The following is a 22824-nucleotide window of genomic DNA, read 5'->3' as shown; positions in this document are numbered from 1 at the left end:
AAGTAGGTTACTAAAAAATCAGGACTGAGCAAATTTGAGACCCTGCACTATCAAGAATGGACTGCCTTAAGAAAACAGGGTTGGGGCACCTGGCTGGTTCAGTCAGAAGAACATGCAACTCTTGATCTCGGGGTGGGGAGTTCAAGCCCCACATTGGGTGTAGAGATTACCAAAAAACATAAAATACCTTAAAAAAAAACAACAGGGTTTATTAACCCCTATATTAGCTATTAGGTAATACATGTAAGGGTATCTACATTCTGGAGAGAAAGAAAAAGTAAATATAACTCTAAGGTGCCATCAATTCTTAGCTGCTTGTTAAAATCCTAAGAATTTAAAAAAAAAAATAGGGGCGCCTGGGTGGCTCAGTTGTTGGGCATCTGCCTTTGGCTCAGGGCGTGATCCCGGCATTATGGGATCAAGCCCCACATCGGGCTCCTCCGCTGGGAGGCTGCTTCTTCCTCTCCCACTCCCCCTGCTTGTGTTCCCTCTTTCTCTGGTTGTCTCTCTCTCTGTCAAACAAACAAACAAACAAATAAATAAATAAATAAATAAATAAATCTTAAAAAAAAAATAAAGGCAGGAATAAAATCCTAAGGCTGTTCCCTAATGTTTAATATTATGGAGCAGGGTGGAGTCATGAGTGGCAAGACAAGATATCACCTCCAAGCCAACTGAGACTAGACTTACTAAATACCACAGCATGCAGACAGAAAGGCACAGGCTTCAACCCCAGGGGTATAATCTTTCATTCTCTCCCTTTTTTTGTTTTGTTTTGGACACTATCCCCTTTTTGGGACCTCAACTAAGTCACTGAGCCTCACTAAGCTAACAGGAATATGGTGTAGTGAAAAGAAGAAAAATGACTGGTCTCAAAAGTGAGGACTCAAACATCAGTCCTATCTCTCATATTGTCTCTATAATAGAGCTAGGTATTAGTTTCTGAATCTTTAAAGTCTCTGAAAACAAAGTACCAAAAAATTGAGGCACCATTATGTTTCATGTGTTTGTATTGGTGGCTGCTTTCTTGGTACTCTATATCATAGCCACTATCATTTGAAACTGGAGAGTAATTTGTGATTAATATCATATCATTTACCTTTACAAGGAAGTAAGGGATAAAATACTTTAAAATTCTATACATAAGAACTTTGATTACTTATCACATATGACAGTTCCAATGTCAAGAAATAGTGCTACGTACACTGGAGACAGAAATGAAAAATATTCACTGTTTCCCACATTGAACACCATATAAAAGGCAGGATATGAAATTTTGGTAGGCTTCCACTATTTAATTTCCATCTCTCTCCCTTTCCCTCCAGTTCTTTGTTCCATACATTTATTTCTAAAGTTGGTCAAAAAGTGCTATAGCAAGCCAAAAAAATTAGTAAACAATTGTTCAACATGTCATTTTTTTTTTTTTTTAAATCTAGACTTTTCCTCTGGAGCTCTTACCCTCCTTAGTAACCACTCCAGTGGTATGGAATAACCTTAGAAAAGCTGTGACCTATAGCCATTTAAGGGACAAATTTTATTCTGGGTCTCCCTGAAAGTCAGAATCAATGTTCAGTAGCTCAGGGTTGAGTTTCAGTCTATCCTCACCCCAAGGGGTTTACCTCACAGTGAGAACTTTTTTTTTTTTTTTTTTAATAATCCCAACACAACAAACTGCTGGGATTTATTTTTTTTTAAGGATTGTATTTATTTATTTATTTATTTATTTATTTGAAAGAGCGAGAATGAGCAGAGGGAGGAGCAGAGGGAGAGGGAGAAGCAGGCTCCCCGCTGAGCAGGGAGCCCCATGTGTGGCTCAATCCCAGAACCCTGGGATCATGATCTGAGCTGAAGGCAGACAATTAACCACCCAGGCTCCCCTCACAGTGAGAACTCTTGAAAGGATTAAAATCAACTTAGTCTTTCTCTACAAACACTAAGACCGATGAAACGGTACTTCCCCATTATTGAGCAATAATCTATTCCCTGAGTAATCTGTGGGCAAATCTCATTGATGCCTATGTATTTATACTAGATTGCAATTTATAAACTAACATCCACTAGAGACTATAAGGCCATCATTTCAGTCTATTTTACCCATCTGAACACCATTAGTTCATAAAAGATGAACTAATGAAAACCAATTTTGTAATCCTAATTTCTCTAACTTAAAATTCTTACTGCTGGGAATTCCAAGTATGTGTATGCATGTGCACATGCACTGGGGAAGAAATGCTACCATACATGAAATGCGTCCTGTCGCAGTCTTGAATTTCAGATGTTAAGCTGTATAAATATCTATGATCTTACCTTTGGTCTCTAGAGTCACTGGATCAGAATACTCTCCAGCTACAGCTTTGTTACAAGCTCGTACTCTGAAATTCATATACTTTGAATCAAACTTCAAGCCTGAAAAAATGAAAATGGTTTTCAGATATGAAAAATAAAGGGATCTACTCCAAATGTATGAGTATGAACCGTCATACAGACACTTTTCCTCCTTGGAACTATCTGTTTACTCCAGGAGAGTGCATGTTTATGTTAAAACGATGATAATGCCTCAAATAAGAGGAATCATGATTTATCTATTGCTTTCTTCAAAACAAATAAATTATATACAGTTTATCAATGTGGATTTTTTTTTAAGCCTAGTGATAAAAAGGTACTCTCAAGCCTTGTTAAAAGTAATGTTTTATTCAAGGAGAAATGCTACTGGAAAGAAGACATCCTAAAGAATTTTTATATTTATGAAACATTGTCTTTTTATGTGAAAATGAATTTAAAGAGAAAGTAAAGCATAGGAATTAATAGTAAACTCTGAAGTTAGTCAAGTCTAGATTAAAATCTCAATCCATTGCGTGCCTGGCTGGCTCAATCAGTACAGCATGCAACTCTGGTTCTCAGAATTGTAAGTTTGAGCCCCACGATGAATGTAGAGATTACTTAAAAAAAATAAAATAAAATCTTTAAAATTCCAGTCCAAAAATTACTAGCTATGGGACCGTCAACAACTTGACAGAGTCAATTTTTGTATCTGCAAAACAGAAATGATAAAACCAACTTTGTAATTGTAAAAATTAAATGAGATGTATTGTGTAATACACTTCAGCCCAACTCCTGACAAACAGTAAGTGCTCAATAATGGTAATGTTACTGCTCATGCATAACAAGTGTTGAACAACTCTGGAAACATCTGGCCATTTCAAATACCCAAAATCCCCTAAATGTGGAAATACCTTTTGTGTGTGTGTGCATAAATACCTTTTTAAAGACTTTTAAAAGGCTAACACAAATTTCTAATACCAAGTCACAGCTCTGTAAATATTACTGTGAAGCTAATCATAAAAAGGTAAAAGCAACAGTATTCACAGTACCACTGAAATTTAGGGTAGTACGTACACCTAGAAAACTGACAGCTTTTTTGTTAGAAAATCAAGGTTAAAATTAAATGTTATTCTGAAATATTATTTCCAGAACACCTTCATGTTTGTTTTACATATACTGTTTTACCAGATTACAAATATCCAGAAGTAATTAAAATGAAAGTTTTCCTGATATTTTAAGAGAAACTTACTTCTATAATGAATTATAGAGAAAGTCAGCTTGGCTAAAGAAACTTAATCTTTTAAAGTAACTCAAAATATTTTTCACAATTACATTTACTTTCTGAGAATGAGATTCATGAAATGCAGTCCTTTTACCTGATAGTGTATACTCAGTACCCTTAATATTATCAATTATTTCCCAACATCGCTCATCCTTTACACGTGGAAGTCCATCAAAATTAGTTTTCCGATGTTCCAGTATAAAATGATCAATCTTATTATCTTCTTCTGGCATTCTCCAAGCTACTGTTACAGAATTGTCAGCCACCAAACACTCTACTGGATCTATCTCTGGAGCTTTAGGGACTGAAGAAAAAAAAGGTTCATTTCTCATTTATTATAGTACTCATCCAATATTTATGTTTGTCATTCAAACTGCTTTTTTCATGTTGCTTTTCAGTGGTGCAACTGAATAAGGCTAAGAGAAAGGATAAGCTAATAAATGCGAGATAACTATTTTTCAAAGTTCCATTTAAAAATTCATATTTGAAAGTCTTTTTTTATAGACTTATTCAAAGGTTATGAAAATCCTAGTTGGCAAAAAGCAATTCAAACATGCCAAAGATACAGAATCAAGAATAACTTATTTCTCAACACATACTTCTTAATCTGCTACTTCAAACAGCTGTAGACTATAGATTAAATCAATAATGACAAAATAGAAAAGTCTGCTTTGAATCAATGATTAAAGTAATGTAAGATATTTTCAATGTATTTTTAAAATCTTATTTATAGGGGCGCTTGGGTGGCAAAGCGGTTAAGCGTCTGCCTTTGGCTCAGGGCGTGATCCCGGCGTTATGGGATCGAGCCCCACATCAGGCTCCTCCGCTATGAGCCTGCTTCTTCCTCTCCCACTCCCCCTGCTTGTGTTCCCTCTCTCGCTAGCTGTCTCTATCTCTGTCGAATAAATAAATAAAATCTTTAAAAAATAATAATAAAAATAAAAAAATAAAATCTTATTTATAAAATAATTGTAATTTATCATCACTAAAAAAAAATGAACCCCCCCAACCCCCCAAAAACACTTCAGGATTTTTAGATGTTTCTGCAAAGAGTTCTATGATTCATTAAAATAAACCAGGGTAAATGAGCCATAACTAACATGTATGAACAGTAATTCATTTCTTTTCCATAGAAGAGATTTTCCATAGCTCCTCAACATCAACAGGTGTTCCATGTGCAAAACAAGAGACTTAATTGAAGAACATGATCCTCCAGTGATATACATGTGTCTAAAATGTATGAAACTACAAATATTGTATTTAAGCATTCTGTCACTAAAAAGAGTTTTAAAAGACTTACTCCAAGTATACAAGGCTGGTTCAACATTCTAAATCAATTAATGTAATTGATCACATTAGAAGAAAAATCGTATGACCATATCAACAGAGAAAAAAATATTTGACAAAATTAACACCCACTCATGACAAAAACTCAGCAAACTAGAATACAGGAGAACTTTACTTGATGAAGAACACTTGCAAAAAACCTAGTTAACACCATAATGCTGAGAAACTAGATACTTTTCTTCTTTTTTTTTTTTTTTTTAAAGATTTTATTTATTTATTTGACAGAGAGAGAGACAGCCAGCGAGAGAGGGAACACAAGCAGGGGGAGTGGGAGAGGAAGAAGCAGGCTCATAGCGGAGAAGCCTGATGTGGGACTCGATCCCGGAACACCGGGATCACGCCCTGAGCCGAAGGCAGGCGCTTAACCGCTGTGCCACCCAGGCGCCCCTAGATACTTTTCTTCTAAGGCAAGTCTCCTTTCACCACTCCTATTCAACACTGTACTAGAAGTTCTAGCTAAATGCAATAAGATGAGAAAAGGAAGTAAAAGGTATACAGATTAGGAAGGAAGAAATAAAACCTTCTTTGTTCACTGATGGCATCAATGTCAATGTAGTATATCTGAAGAATCAAGAAAAAAAATTCCTGGAACTAACAAGCCATTATAGCAAGGCTGCAGGAACAAGGGATGTACAGGCAGAGTAGAGGGGAATTTTAGAGCAGTGAAACTATTCTGTATGATAATGTCATGGTGGATATGGGACATTATACATTTGTCAAAATCCAAAGAACTGTATAACACAAAAAATGAACCCTAATGTAAACTATGAGCTTCAGTTAATAATAATGTAATTGGGGGCGCCTGGGTGGCACAGCGGTTAAGCGTCTGCCTTCGGCTCAGGGCGTGATCCCGGCGTTGTGGGATTGAGCCCCACATCAGGCTCCTCTGCCATGAGCCTGCTTCTTCCTCTCCCACTCCCCCTGCTTGTGTTCCCTCTCTCGTTGGCTGTCTCTATCTCTGTCAAATAAATAAATAAAATCTTTAAAAAATAATAATTAAAAAAAAATAATGTAATTGGTTCATCAATTGTAACAAATGTACCACACTAATGATAGGGTAAATTGTATTTAGGGGAGGAAGGGGATACATGATAAGTCTCCGTGTAATCTACTCAATTTTCCATAAACCTAAACTTGTTCTAAAAAACAAAGTATTAATTTTTAAAAAGATTTAATTTAGAGAGAGAGAGAGAGCACGAGCAAGAGAGAGAGTGTGTGTGCACACGTGCAGTGGGGAGGAGCAGAGATAATCTCAAGCAGACTCCACATCCAGTGCAGAGCCCGATGTGGGGCTCGATCTCAGGACCCTGAAATCATGACCTGAGCCAAAATCAAGAATTGAGGCACCCCACAAAGTATTAATTTTTAAAAACTATGACAACAAAGGAATTATATACAAAAGCTAAAATGCAAAGCAATGTGGAACTTAACAAATAACAAAGTAAACCAATTATTTTACATCTTAGATAAAATAATCAAGACCAAGATGAGTCCTCGGGGAGCCTGGGTGGCTCAGTCAGTTAAGTGTCTGACTCTTAATTTCAGCCCTGGTCTTGATCTCAGAGGCATGAGTTCAAGCCCTGTAGCCTAGCATCAGGCTCCACCAAGCTCTTTAAAAAAAAAAAAGAAAGAAAAAGACCACGATGAAAAGAATTTGATGTAAATTTTACATCTTCAAGCCTAACAAACAAGAAAAGGAGGAAGGGAGAAAAATGGGACAACTGATCTCCATGAACTATAGTCTCCAAATTTCAACTCTTGTATGTGTGTGATTGTACAATAAATATTTAGAATCTGATATACATTATTAGTAAGACAAAAGACAACCAAATAAATATTTATCATTTGTCATTACTGTTAATTTCCTTCATCTGTTTTGTAGGGTTCTTGTCCCTATAACAAATAAAAGATGCTAATCTCTATTATTGAAACATAAGCAATACAGACTACTATTCATTGTCAAGAGAATAAACCACAGGCATTTATGAATTTAATACGCTCTGCACTGCCTACACGTGAGGCCTATGGCATGTAGCAATTTCATAATTTTGCTGAGTCAAAAACCTGTACTTAGGGGCGCCTGGGTGGCTCAGTCGTTAAGCGTCTGTCTTCAGCTCTGGGAGTGATCCCAGAGTCCTAGGATCAAGCCCCACATCGGGCTCCCCCGCTGGGAGCCTGCTTCTTCCTCTCCCACTCCCCCTGCCTGTGTTCCCTCTCTCTCTGGCTGTGTCTCTCCCAGTCAAACAAATAAATAAAATCTTCAAAAAAAACCAAAAAAACAAACAACAACAACAAAAAAACCCTGTACTTAGAGTTCCAAGATGCTGATAGAAAGCAAGAATCGTTTAATTTGTAAGCAGGCCCAGCAACACCCCACTATCTACATCTTAATTCAGCTCCCATTCCAGTAAGAATGTACTGGCAAGTAGATACTTCTTTCTTGTGAATAATGGCCCCCAAAAGAGAACAAACTGCTAAAAGTGGCAACTAAGGTAAAAATGAAAAAAAAAAAAAAATCCAAGAAAGAAGAGCGGTACATCAAATTAAGGTTTACTTGGATCTAAAATGTGGAAAGTTCACCCAAGATTCTATACAGAATTAAGAGAAGCATTCATCACATGAGGGAGAGAACTTCAGGGGAAGATGAAAGGTGGTACACTTATAACATAAAATATTACTTAGGAATGCAGAACTCTCTTTGAAAATGAGAATGGAAAGTAATTCACAGCAATTTCCATAAAGTAACATTTAACCGGCAATAGTGTGGAAATTGGTTCAAGAATTGACATTCTCCGCATGTGAATGTGAAAGGACAAATGGCATCAACATTGCCACAGGCATGTTTCTCTTCTCGGCTGTAGAAGCTCAGAGAGGAGAAGGATATAAATTCTTAAGTTTCAATGTATAAAAAATAGCTTAGGGTAGAAGAAAATGACTGTAGTTATTATCACCCATCGTCATCACTTCCATTTTCAGACTCAAGTAAGTCTACAATTCATATTACTATACATAATACAGTGTAGGGTTGATTTTTGTGGTGTTTATGGAATGGGTTACTAAAGGATGAAGGTATTCGTTTTTCTAAATTAATCTGACTCCATCTTATGGGAAATTCTTATGCTACAGCAGAGTAAAAAATTAGTGATATGAATTCATCTTTCATAAATTTTAACAACCTACTATATTTTTCCTTTCAGACGAAACTCCTCCACAAAAGGATTTCTTATTTTTTATTATATCTCATTGCTTTAGACTGTCTTAACAGTTTGCCAAAAGAGGACATCCTACCTGTGCATGCACTCTACTTGACTATATAGTAAAGATGGCCTTGGTCTGTCAAGCCATCACAGAAAACCCAAGAGAAAGAAAGTAATGGTGAGAAGATTGCCTTTTAATACTTTTTTTCAAAAAATCAAAATAATAATACTCATGTGTACATTCACAATCCACCACTCCTGACTCTCCTTCTGAATTTAGAAGTAGTGTGAATTACAATATAATAGTAATTCTGAAAGGCCAATTTACAGGTAGATATCCACTGACAAGTATACCTTCTTCCTCTAGTCTACACCTATGGTGCCTTCTCTCATCTTTTCCTTCTATGAACTCCTCTAGAACTTCTGACCTGTACCACACAAGTTAATACTTCACTTATACGACCCTTATTAGTTCCATTATAGTTTCATGACTACTAACCTGTCTTTACAACCATATTTTAAAGTCCCTGACCAAATATTCAGAGAGATCAACATTCTCTATTCAAAAACAGCTAACCTCCAAAAATTAAAGCCAGTTCTAACTAGAATCTGTAAGTAAAAAGCACCTGTAAATAAGTAAAAAAGTATCTGATCCCTCAAATCACTATGTCTTAGCTAAAAAGAGAATACCAACAAAAGGTACTTAGTTGGCTCTCTCACACATGTGGAAAATAATTTGGGACACAATTTCAAATGGTTTTGGCTACTGGAATATCCTATTAATACTCTAATAAACCAATGTTAACATATTATTACTGGAAATAAAAGTCCATCTGAGCCAACAACCACAACTATACTGGTAATGACAGCAGCTGATATGTTGCTGAGTGTTAAGTATGTGCCAGGTACTATTTTCAAGTGATTTAGAGGTTTCAATTCATTTAATCATTATACAAACCCATGAAGAAGAACATCACATTTTAAAGATGAAGAAAATGAAACAAAGTTAAATCATTTGTTCAAGGTTCACAGCAAGTAAATGGCAGTCAGGATTCAAGTCCAAGTCCGGTCCCAGAACCCACTGTTAACCATCATGATATATATTGCTTCTCTCTGCCAAACTAACAATAAAAGATATCCCTTTAATTGGATTCTCAAAATGGAATTTTTACTATCAGTAAAATAATTCTCTAAAAATAAAGACTAGCAAATTTAATTATTCCTTAGCTAAATGAAGAAAACAACCTACACTATACTTCTTAATATTTTTTTTTTTTTAAAGATTTTATTTATTTATTTGACAGAGATAGAGACAGCCAGCGAGAGAGGGGACACAAGCAGGGGGAGTGGGAGAGGAAGAAGCAGGCTCACAGCAGAGGAGCCTGATGTGGGGCTCGATCCCAAAATGCCGGGATCACGCCCTGAGCCGAAGGCAGACACTTAACCGCTGTGCCACCCAGGTGCCCCTATACTTCTTAATATTTATATTTCAAAGTTCATTACAAAAAAACACTTTACATGTAATATATGTACATACTTACCTGGCAAAAACTTCAAAGTTTGCAGCATCTGTCTTTCCTGAGAAAAATCCACCATTAAATGAGTCATGTTGTCACTGACCTTTGGTTTCAACGAAAGGCGAAAGGCTGAAGCCATTGTTACTCTACGGTAAACATAAATATACTTTTAAAAAAATAAAAGAATGGGGGAGTATACCATATTTAATTTATAAAGGAAAAGATAGAAGTTCAGAAACGATAACAAAGGTAACAAAGCTAAAAAGAAATTTGTTCTCAGAGTCTTTTGAAAATTAATTTAAAAACTGTAAAATGTTTTTAAATTTAGGTATTTAACATAACTTTAAGCAACTTTCCTCCAGGCAGTTTTATAAAATTACACACAAAAATATCACAAGAGAAAATATCCCATATAAATCATCATTTGAACAGACCCAGCAGGTATCTGAACCTCTGTACACTCAATCTCACTGACTTCCTGATGCCAACCTCACTCCTTCTCATATGCCAAATAATGAACTGTACATTCTCCTTACTAGTCACAACTACTCGATGTATCCTTAATTTAAGAGTAAAAGTACACTGACCACCTATTGTACAGCCTGGTGCTAAAGACAGGGAGGGCACGGATGAGAAAGGAGAGATGTGTAATCACAATTTTGAATACCATGCTAGTAGGTATCGACAACAGCTATATGGAAGGATATAAGGAGAAACAGCCTTGTGAAACCATATGCCATGGAGATAATAGTTCCACAAATATTAACAGATGAATGTGGTATAAAAAACAACAAAAGAAAAAAAAAAACAATAAAAGAAAGAAGCCATACCAGACCTCATTTTACCCAAAGTATGGGGGCACTGTTCTGTCAATTAAAACTGGAGATTAAAGGAAATTCTCATATTCTAGTAATTTGTCATTTTATCTCAAATTTCAATTTTTCATATCACAGTAAATTTCCACAAATATCACAAAGTAACTTCCTTATTACCTTTGGTCAAAGAATGATACAAAAGTACTACCAGTGGATGTTGTCCTGCTAGCACACAACTTGGGAGAAGCAGTAAATAGAGCTGAGGAACAAAAGGAATACCAGGCCTAGTCATTCAGATCTGCCAAATCTACCCAGGGATATGTGGTATGAAGGACATCAAACTCGTTGCTGTATTCAGTTATTTTGGGATAAAAAATGTCAAACTGTTGTTGTATTCAGTTATTTTACTTCACTTTAAAAGTAGGAAAGTAATCACTTTATTAATAACAATGAGTCAACAACAGTTGATCTATTGATCAAGAAGAACGTGCTACAGTGAAATACAACTTATGGGGAAGTGAACTCACTGAAAGCCAAGAATAAATCTGAATATTTCACACACATTACTTTAAGCTGTTAGTTCTTAATAATTAAATTTCAGATTATATCAATAAGAAGTTAGGAACAAAGGCTAAGTCTTACTTTGTTCTTTAAAGCCCCAAGTATCTTTTGATTTGAAGACTTCTGAAAGAGCTATATTCAGAAAGGTGCTTAGTAAATGACCACCGAATCAATGAATGGGTTTGAACCTACTTGGATGCTTCTAAACCTATTTAAATATTTGTTGAGAACTGTTGAAAAAAATATCTTTTGGTGTTTTAGGGAATTTAAATCTGAAACTTTATCTACAAAACTTGATTTTAATCACTATGGCCTCAAAGAAAAAGAATGTCCTCCAAAAGTGCATTATAAAGGTCTATCAAAACCTAAAAACCAAGAATAATGACCTTTATTTTCTAGTCAATAAAAATTTCAGTCTCCATAAATCAACTTAGATGAACAACGCTATAATCTTTCAAAAGAGTGAATTTTTTATTTTTAAACTGAATACATTTAGATAATTGTGCCTGTAAGCCCAAATCAACCTAAAATCCACAGATAATTCTCTAACATTACAGGATCCATATGGTTAGGAATGTTTTAATTCACCTTGACTTTCTTGCTTTATTTCCTATAGTACAGGTGAAATACAAAGATCCTTTCCCCTTAGTTTCCTTTTTACAAAGAAAAAATAACTGCAAAACATATGGATGAACACTTTGAATTTCCTCAAAGTATCCATCTAATTAATTTGACTCACCCTTTCATGATCCCTTTCTTTCAAGAACCGTAAGTCCATAACAAACCTCAACTAATCATCTTCCAACATTACTAAAAGCATCCATAAGTACATACTAGTGATCTATAAAGTTATAGAGATCTGCTATTATCTTTTCATTTCAGTTTTTCCTTAGTTTTTCCTGTCACTCCCACGTTTAGTTTTTACTTAGTTTTAAATTTAAAACTAAGCTAGTTCCTTAGCTTAGTTTTTCCTGTCACTCCCACTTTTCTCCTGCATAACTTCTATCACAACAAATGATAAATATTCAGTTCTCAGGATGCTTTTATTTTTATATATTTGATTGCTCAGGTATGTTACACACTCTTCCTTAAAATTCCACTTCTGCCCTTAATATAGGGGAATAATCCTTTCTTCCATTAGCAAAAATTATTTTACTATGACTATATATTTAAATTATCTTATATCATAAATGGCAATGATGGAATTCTAGAAGCGTATTTCCTGGGACAGCACCTTGTATGTATATGTATGTATGTATGTATGTATGTATGTATCTATCTATCTATCTATCTATCATCTATATCAGAGAAACCTAGACATTTTGAAGTTAAAAATCAAGTTTAAAAAATTAAGCCAAGACCCAGAAGTGTTCTTGGGCGGTAGGTAAAAATTTCATGGGTAGCCAAAATGAATAACGTATAGGCTCTGGGTGGGGGAGGAGTTTGTCTTGACAGAGAAAAGGAACCCTGACTCCTGAGATCACCTGGAAACGGATGAAATCGAGCCAAGAAATGGGCTTAGAAGAGGCAAAGAAGTCAAGCTTCATTGAAGCTTTGCATTCAACCATGAAAATTCATCATTAAATTCTGACAAACCAGATTTGTTTGTCAGGGGTAAGGACAGGATTCTTGGAAGCACAGAACCATATAGATTCCTAGGAGAGGACAAGAGAAGATCTTGCAAGGGTTCTCGCAAAGTCCTTGGATAGGCCAAAGCTTGATTAGGAAATGACTTCTAATCCAAAGTCAGAGACCATAGCAAGACTTAGTGAAGTAAGTGGCTAAACAGAAGAATAATCTAGCCACAGTGAAAGATGGATTACATGTAGCAAATTCCAGCAGATACAACCCAATTATACCCTATCCAAAAACTGACCTACCTAGCATCCACTCCTCATACAGCCAATACTTTTTACCTTCAAACTCTCATAATCACCCTTCTATATCCAGGATTGATAAGACAATCCTTGTCTTTAACCACTCCCTGATAATAAAATATACCAAAACTACATAAAAATTAGTTTTTGTGCTAAGAGTGCTATAAGTGCCATGTGAATCTTGCCTCTAGTAAATAAGAGACTATCAGAAAAACAGAATTGAAGGCTTCAGCCAAAATTAACAACGGACACACTGGTTTTCACACACTCCATGATGAATAATTTTGTGAATTATTTGATGAAGAATAAATAATTTAATCTAGGATTCAGAGTGGTGCTTTGAAGAGCTATGACTTTCAGAGAATCTCAAATCCTCAAAGAAAGAAACCTTAAGTGAAAATCTCACTATAGTCAATGCTCAGTGATTAGCCAGGAAGATCAAAACCATCCCTTCTGTGGTCACTCAATCCAGAACTGCCAGTAGCTCTTTTAGCCCTTTGGTGTATTCATTAGAGCAAGTACTAATTACCTTTGTTAATCCTGGCTCTACCAATGAGAAAGACCTTTTAAGACAGTCTTTCATCATTTTCTTTAATTTTCTCTTCCCACACATTAGATAGTAGTGGCATGAGAAACAGAAAGAGATGGCACCAGGAACAGGATGGAATGAGAATACAAAGGTGTTAAACAGGAGAGCAGTGAAATAGGAGAGCTTCAGCTCTTAAGGACTATTAAAAATGCTATGACTTCTCAGAAAATAAGACATACTTATAAAATTTATGAACAACAAAAAAACACATTCCAGGAATATATCTATTTTTAATTATCCAAAATGGGTCTCCATCCATTCATAGCTAATTAAGAACTGTACTAAAACTAACTATATTATACCAGAAATGAAATTCTTTTGGAAGTACATAATTGTCCACAATTATATTTTTAAGAAAATCTTGGTGATATATTGTTTATTCTAGAAGATATACAAAAGAGATTTTCTTTTTTTTGTACATGGCCATTAGGTATTTTTATTTTAACCAACGAAAGTCTAATAAGAAACTCTGGAATTTCATTTCTGACTTCAATATTGATACTTATATAAAAATGTAGGTTTTATACCATACCTATCCTTGATCTGTCTGGCAGCCTTGGAGCAAATCAGGGAGAAGAGAAAGAAGGCAGTTAGTGCTTTTCATGCAAGTTTCAATGGCAGTGACATGCAAGAAAAGTTAGGATATAAACCCTGGAATAGATTAGTTCACAGTCACCAAAACATGAATTACAGGAAATTTGTACAGTTCACATCAGCTTGCATAATGTGATGTTAGAACTATAGTAAAAAAAAAGAAAAAAAAAATCCAGACCCCATATAAATCACCTTAAAAAGAGAAAAATTAAACACTTCAAACTAATTCCAGACGACTATGCATGTTTTTCCTTACCTTAAGATTATCAAAATACACCTCCACTTCCAATTCAGTCTGACACTCCTCAACTAGAACAATCAATCTCCTTCATGGGGCACACATTTCTATGCAATCTAATGGTTTTCTTATACATTTCAAATCTGCTCTCCAATTTTTCTTCAATGATCTCCTTCACCACTTCATCATGGTTGTTCCAAGTTTTCTCTATATGCCTTCCCTGGGCAAAGACTGCATTTTGAGAGCTTGCCTGCTAACATATAAAACTGGACCGCAGTTCTTCAATCCTTCACCCCAAAGAGCAACGTTATGACAAAAATTCAGACAAGGAGAAACCAGAGAAATACTTCCGGCAATAAGGTCTTTCCCTGAGATGACTTCATAGAAGCTGCTAACTTAAACCTACTCGGCATGAGATATCTTTTTTTTTTTTTTTTTTTTTTTGAGAATGCTAGCACAAGTTTAGGAAAGGGCACAGCTACCTTGGTGCTGTACAGTATACAGAAAAACAATAAAAAAGTATACACGAAACCCACTGTCCCCTTCACATTTATATATAATATATTCAACAAAAGTTTTTTCCCCCCAAACTGACCACCATAATTGACAATGCATCCAATATAAACTAGGGCTGTTTTGCTCTACACTCTATCTTTGGCCTAGCATAAAGCTTGGCACATGGTAGTATTCATAATTATTAAATTTAATTGAACACTAATTTGATATAGCAATGTTGCTGTTTCTTCAATTCTAATATTGTTCTTATTGGTATTGCCATTTTTATATCCATCCTAAAATATTCTGGTCTGAGTACCTTTCTACACAAAAAACCAGAACTGACATTTAGGAGATCATCATATGACACATTTCCAACACTACCACAATCAATTGTGAGACCTGTAGACTAATCATTCTCTTTCCTTTATTAAGAAATTGTAGTCCTTACTGTTTCTAAAGATCCTTTCCAAGCTCCACATTCTACAGCAAACAACCCAATTTGTGGCATTATGTGTCTTAAGTCATAACACTACTTTGGTACTAGGAATAAGAAATGTTAGGAAAGTCAATTACACTCATTTTTTTTAAAATTATTGTCATTACAGCAAGAATTACAACCAAAGATTTTAATATAAATGTCAGGAGAGAGAAAGAAGAAACTCCTCTGCTCTTGTAGTTTCTTTATATACGGAGAAGTGCCATTAGCACTACTCCTTTAGCCTCTCTCTATTCCTTCATTTCTCTGTGTGAGGTAAAAGGGCTTAATCTGATTATAGTTTGAAAGGAGAAACTAGAAATAAGTAGCTCAGCTATTTTCCCTCTTTCTGGCAGCTTGCTTGTCTACAGAGAACATATACTCTTCTTTCCCTCTACATAGGAAGTTTCACAGAAACAGGCTCTCACACACATACACAGAGCTGAGGCACCCTTGTATTGACCATACCTGAATGGGCAAGTCTCACTAACTCTAGGATTAATATTACAATGCTTGCCCACTGATATAAGCTAAATTCTCCAATATCATTTGACTGGTATTTGGCTTCTTATCAGCTTTATTGTTTTATCTTATTTCCCAACTGGTTTAGAACTTGGTTAAAAGAATGTTACTTACCAATCATTCACAAAGAACCCAACAATAAGAAGACCATAACTGTCTTTTTTTTTTTAGCAGAGATTTTCTTTCATCTTTCAAGAACATTATACAGTATATATGTTTAATTTCCTTACAACAATTTTTTAAAAGTGATCTCTACACCCAATGTGGGGCTCAAACTCACGACCCTGAGATCAAGAGTCACATGCTCTACTGACTGAGCCAGCCAGGCACCGCCAATACTGTCTTTTAAACTGACCATAATGATTCAATTTTGTGTCTAGTATTACTTAACTTAGTAAGGTGCCATTTTTTGGTGTGTCTGTGTACAAGTGTGCACGTGTGCACATGCATGTAAAGCTTTCTTGTTATCATTTAATGTACCAGGCTGCTTGAGACAAACCAGAAAAGGAACAGATGAAAAGCAAATGATGTTGGAAAAATTATTGTCTTGTGCATTCATATATAAACATACCCAGGTGATCAAACTGAAGACTCAGCGGTTCCTCTTTCATTTAGGTTCGAATTTAACAGTATATACACTGTGTAAATGCAGAAGGGGTTGAAAAAGTTATCCTGTGCAATGTTAAAAGGGTAGAAAGTCTCATATTCTGAAGATACTTCTCTAAAAGGGCCCAATTTTAAGAAACGTCTTAAATTGGAAAATAAATGGTTTAATTTTTTTTCTGGAATTTCTTCTCCCAAAGTAGAAATCTATCCAAAAGATACACATTACCTATTGTTTGATTCCTCTAAGTTTTAATTTCAAGAGTGATGTGTTTTGTCAATTAAACATCTCTGCTTACCAAGTTCCAAATGATTCCAGAATTTACCATTGCTCTATCTCTAACATATTTATTTGCATCTATATAATTCCACTTAGTGAGTTATGAACAGGCCTCAGCTGAATCTTTAGATTTTTGGGTAATACTACTGAATATTATTTGAAAGCCTTCAAGAAGCATTAGCCATATTACCTTGCTCAATATCACTATTTTCTATTTCAATTTCAATCACTATTTCTATTTCAATCTCTACTGAAATCTTGTTTGCCAACACTTCATTTCTCTTTATTCCTATCAGAGATGGCTTCTTTCTCTCTCATTCCCTTCCTCTGTCTCTCAATAAATGTTTTCAAAATAAATCTTACAATTCTGATCCTTTACCAGTTTTAGGAATCTGTCACCTCAAACCAAACTTCCTTAAAAAGACCTACAATAAGAGTATCAGTAGGAGTAATCACAAATGGTTCTTCATAATTACCAATTAGGTATAAAGAAGTTAAACCAGATCTTTTCCCAATCTCTCGTTTTTAATCTGCTATAAGTAGATATAGAAACTATTTTCTTCCATGAATTTATCAAGCACTCTAAAAATTAAGATCTCATTGTTTCCATATTTTTTCTTAATATGGTCATTTTTCCCTTTACAGAAAGATGTTAGACGCAAAGTACCCTAAAATAACGCTACTGTGGAGCAGCTAACTGAACAGTATTTTCTAAATAGTTAAAACGGGAATAATAATAAAATAAAGAAGTTTTAGATCTTGCTTATTGTACTCAATGAGAATCATTTACCCAAAAAGAACAAAATTTGAGATTTCCAAATTTCTTCCCAATCAGCAAAAATTCTAAAACTCCTCAGCAAAAAATATGGAGCATTAGACCAGGGCTCAAGAGATCTGAGTTTCATACCACACTAACCAGCAAGTCCCTTAACTCTTTCAGAATTCAGTTACCTCATCTATAAGGTGCTGAGCACTGAAATATCTCCAAACCCTAAAGTCTATCCTAAGCCATTTTATTTGCACACAGCAACTTTTTAAATTTATCCAAAATAAGCTAAGCGTTTTAACAATCTAATTCTCTGAAATATAGGCTGAAATGAAGAGGCCGCAAGGGAAAAGTTAGTTAAAATCAGAGCATTAATAAAAAGCAACAAAAATAATACAGCTGACCCTTGAACAACACAGGTTTGAACTGCACGGGTCCAGTGATATGCAGGATTTTTACAGCACAGTGCAGTAAATGTATTTTCTTTTCCTTATGATTTTCTTAGTAATATTTTCTTTTCTCTAGCTTATTTTATTGTAAGAATGAAGCATATAATACATATAACACAAAATATGCATTAATTGACTATGTTTTAGATAAGTCTTCTCATCAACAGGCTATGAGTAATTAAGTTGTGGGTGAGTTGAAAGTCACACATAGATTTTAAACTACACGGAGACCAGTGCTCATAATCCCCATGTTGTTTAAGGGTCAACTGTTTATCTGTTTCTAAATAACAACAGAGAAAAATACATTAATACTGTCAAAATGATGAATCCAGCAAAAACTAGACTTCAAAACTGGCATTTGCCTGACAGGATTTGTCTGTAATCTTGATTTGCAGTTAAGCCCAACAGAGTTCCTACTAATACTCTGAATCCCACACAACACTGAAAAACTTTTCAAGTCTTGTCTGTATGTTCACATTGTTTTATACTTCAGATTTTCCTACTAGATTTGGGACAGAAATTTTTGTAATGTTTCCTTGAGACAAACTGAAAATGACTAAGGGGCAAACATACAATACTTTCCCAATACTTTTTGCAATACATAATTGAGACTCCTACCCTCACTCCCAAGGTACCATATTAAGAAATGACTTGGGAAATCAAAGGGACTCAGTCAGAGGAAGTGAAAAAGAGATAGCTTCAAAATGCTGTTTTCCTTTTGGCAAAAATACCAGCTTAAAAAAAAAAACAACACTGCAGAGCAGTTGATTCCGTATGTTAAAACTTTTATATTTTCTATATATTTATCTGTTTATAGAAAGAACTACTTTTCAAAAAATATGATTTTAGTCTTCACAAAGCTATAGCACATAACTTGAAATAAACTTTGAATACAGTACTGCGTGTATCTGTTCTATGACTAAGCACATTTATATAACAGGAAACTATACTTCCGTAAGACATAAACACTCACAAATGAAATAAAGGTGAAAAATTATAGTCTGGGCTATTCTTAACAAATATTTACATTTGTTTTTAATTGCCTTCATAACTGAAATATGCAAGCTTTCAGTGAAGGTCGTCCTCTTCTCTCTCAGCATTCCTGACTTCAACCCACAGAAAGCACTTCTCCCCATACTTCTTCCCTTGAAAACACAGTGAACTTCTACTCCTCTCGTCTGCTCCTCCCAGTGGTCAGAGGCTGACTCTGACTGGACAATATGCCAAAGGTGAGTTACTGTGAGTCTAAAGTAGAAAATACACAAAACCCATTCCCTTTTCATCTGTGATCAAGTGCAGAAGACACCGTTCCCCTTTCACCCCACTCTGTACTTTTTATTCCACTAAAGGCTCCGTATACAGGTAACCATTCACTCCCTTCTAGTCTGACAACTGGGTTATGGGTGGCAATATAGTGAGGAAGTAGATGCTTAGTGACTTGGAAATTGCCCCACAGACTCAGTTCTTTTCAGAAGCAGAATTCAAGTTCTAAATTCAGGGGTGGGAGAATAAAAATAGTAATTTTGTCAAAGGATCCAAGCAATGCTCTGCAGGCCAGTTATTAGCAGAGAAGCCAGGTTTGGTGGGGTTTGGGCTACTTGTCCATCCAGAAATAAAGCAAATGATCCAAATTTCATTCGCTGGTGATCCTTCTTCATGTATTTACTATCAACCAAACTTTTAACAATTAAAAAAATAGTGAAAATAAAACCAATTTGTAATACCAAATTTTTAAAAATTAGTGAAAGTGGGGCGCCTGGGTGGCACAGCGGTTAAGCATCTGCCTTCGGCTCAGGGCGTGATCCCGGCGTTCTGGGATCGAGCCCCACATCAGGCTCCTCCGCTGTGAGCCTGCTTCTTCCTCTCCCACTCCCCTGCTGTGTTTCCTCTCTCGCTGGCTGTCTCTATCTCTGTCAAATAAATAAATAAAATCTTTAAAAAAAAAAAATTAGTGAAAGTATGTTCCAAAATTCTTTCCCATCTGTGCCATTTTTACTCATTAATTTTCAGATTGCCTGATGCTGGGAACACAGCATAGCTTCACATTCAATTCTCATGCTGAGGTACTGCAACGTGATCATTTAAATATTAGTATTTAAAGTACTCTTTTTGAAGATAATGAACTCTAAAAAGACTCATGGGCTGGATTTTAGCCTATGATTTCTTGTGCCCATGAATTATTCATACTAATCTGATTTAATCACTTTAATATGGGATATTTATAAACAGTACACCTTAAAAGAATTTTTCCCAAATATCTAACAATATACTTGATAATTATTCTTCAAATTCTAATAATTAATCTTCAAAGTTATCTTCCCTATTCTGTCAGCAATTAGGTCTTTGAGGCAAGCCTACAGTCCATGCACCTGGCAAAGCAAGGGAACTTGGTTTTTGACTTGGAATCAAACCATTATTTGGATACTATTTGGATGTACTAAGAAAATAACTGCAAACAACTCCCAGTTTAGCATTTTTCTTGAACAATAAACTCCAATTTCTAGGTAAGAAACACACATAATTTATTTCACCACATTTCCAAATGGTTTAAGCTATTAAGCAGTACTGCAAAATGCTGGAAAACCAAAAATATAAAAGAAGAAGCAACATGGAACATTAGGAAAATATGTTTAAACCACAATGTGATTTATTTTGTCAGAACCTTTCCAGTTTACAATCAGCTGGGGAAAAGTTTTAACAAAGTTGGAAAGGACAAAGGAAAGAGAAAACAGTAGCCTTTGAGAGAAAGGGGAAAGGACTCTCAAAATAGTGGAAAGGGAAACTTGAGAGAAACAAGCTTGCTCACAGTTTTTCCGAGCACCAATCCCTACTTAAATGCAACTGGGTTCAAGTTGTTTTTGAGTACTTGTGTCCGTGTTTTATGGTTTTCCTGTCTTCTTCTTCCTCACTCTCAGGCTCTCATCTGTTAATTCTTGCTGCTATGATTACATTTGTCATTAACAGCTGCCCCACTCCACTAGAAGGGGACTCTGTTAACAACAAGGAAACTGAAGAAAAAACTAAAAATTTAGTAGCACCATGTATATAATAGTCACTAGATTCTGAAAAAGTACTATGAAAAAAGAACATAAATTCCTGCCCATGAACTCTACGACACTAATTTTGATGAATCAGGTATTTTTTGCTTTCTGTATAGTTTTTGGCTATGTTCCAGACATTTGAGGTTATCCCATAAACGTCCTCTAAATAGGTGATGTATCTATCTTCTAAAGTACTTAAGAATGATATATTTTCCTCATAATTCCTTTATAGCAAGTCCTATCAAGTGCAAAGATGAATCTACTTAAAATCTACTGCTAAATTCAAGGATTAATTAGTTCACAGATTTATAGCAAAAGAACTTTTGTTTTGATTCATTTCATTAAAAGGAACCCATTTTAAAAATTCATTTTCAGAATGCAAGGATGTAAGCCACCAAATGTTATCTTCTCAAGGAAGATTTTTCTACCTTCGAGCTCACAGAAGTCATGAAATTATCCACAAATGGATTATAAAGCCACCTTTCTAACACTAATGCAGTTCACTACATAGTCCACAAAGACCAAAAAAATATCTGGATAAGATTACTACACAGTATATATTTTCCTAATTATAATAGCCCAAGCTGCCACTTTTCTCACACCATTTTTAAATATATTCTATATCTGTATTCTACATCAAATAGAGATTTGATTTGATAATTTGGTAATCATTTAAAAACGACCCTAGTTAAAATAAAAATTGGATTCTAGAATTCAGAATCTCTTACATACCAGGATCTAGCTTAAAACATTAGCAGTCTTATTATTCTACTGTTTATACTTCATGCCAAACATACCCTTCAAATAAGAGCCTACATTTTCATATTTTAATAAAACATTCAAATAATTACACTAAACAGTGGTACATTTAATAATAAATTTAATAGCAAATTTCACTAGGTTACAGCGCTCATATGTATCACGTGATGTTTTCCCAATCAGTTCATAGAAGGAAAGGAATACAAAACTAGATTTTTAAGAATGTTAATAGGAAATATTAATCTTCTTTACTTAGTCATGAAATATTTATAACAAAGGTATGACTAAGCTAAAATACACAAGTGCCCTTAAAGTAAATGACCAATAGGGATGTAACTGAAAAGGAAAATAATTTGATTCATCTGAATAGAGCACTACAGAGAAATTAAATAATTTGTTTATGACCCCCAAAGACACATCCAGGTGTTCACTTTGGAATAAATGGATAGCATTTTACTTAAGAAATTCGAAGCCTTTTTTAGTATTAGAAACGACTTAGTAAATCCAAAATTGAAAGGGAAAACATCATTTTTAAAAATAAGATTCTTCTATTTAAGTGGTTAGTTTAGATTTTTTGGCTGATTTTTTTATACCTTTGAAAATTCTTCAGGTTCCTTTATATCTAATGACCGTGTTGCAAATTCTAGTAGTTCTTCTGAGTTCTCCAAGGCATTATTACATTGGCTGAGCTGACTCTAAAAAACAATAATAAATCATTAAAATTTCCTATTTCCATGAGAATCTTAAATATATACTGTTATAATGAACTTACAATTTTAATAGCAAAAATTGAACGAAAATATTTTAGAGAGCTATTAAAGCAACATATTCACTAGTCGTATATGTAACAAATTTTATCTTAATATATTGTACTTAACATCTTTCCATAATTTGTCCAAAACAGCTCAAGTGCATAAAGACATAGATATTCTCATCATTTAAAAACACAACACAAAATAAAGCAATTATAAATAGTCCAGGTCAAATTTACTTAAAGATTTTTCTCAATCAGGGCTGTCAGAAATTATCAACAATTTATTTTTTTAACTATCAACAATTTAAATTAAAATATCAAAATAATCCATCTGCAGA

At 34.7% G+C, this 22824-nt stretch overlaps 1 protein-coding gene across 5 annotated transcripts in view; it reads right to left on the bottom strand.

The window, feature by feature from the left end:
- FSD1L (fibronectin type III and SPRY domain containing 1 like) overlaps positions 1-22824 on the bottom strand; it is a 64192-nt gene that overhangs the window by 19383 nt on the left and 21985 nt on the right. For all 5 annotated transcript variants that reach the window (XM_044386764.3, XM_044386765.3, XM_026506078.4 and 2 more), the window contains 5 exons: positions 22326-22427; positions 14040-14062; positions 9690-9811; positions 3699-3908; positions 2308-2406 (listed from right to left, as the gene is read on the bottom strand). In XM_044386764.3, the coding sequence (XP_044242699.1) occupies positions 2308-2406; positions 3699-3908; positions 9690-9811; positions 14040-14062; positions 22326-22427 (556 nt within the window). The remainder of the gene's footprint in view (positions 1-2307; positions 2407-3698; positions 3909-9689; positions 9812-14039; positions 14063-22325; positions 22428-22824) is intronic.

This window comes from Ursus arctos, unplaced genomic scaffold (genome assembly GCF_023065955.2).
Source record: "Ursus arctos isolate Adak ecotype North America unplaced genomic scaffold, UrsArc2.0 scaffold_18, whole genome shotgun sequence".
In the NCBI taxonomy this organism is placed as follows: Eukaryota; Metazoa; Chordata; class Mammalia; order Carnivora; family Ursidae; genus Ursus; species Ursus arctos.
Note: the sequence above shows the minus strand (reverse complement) of the source record. Positions and strands in the feature narration are given on the sequence as shown.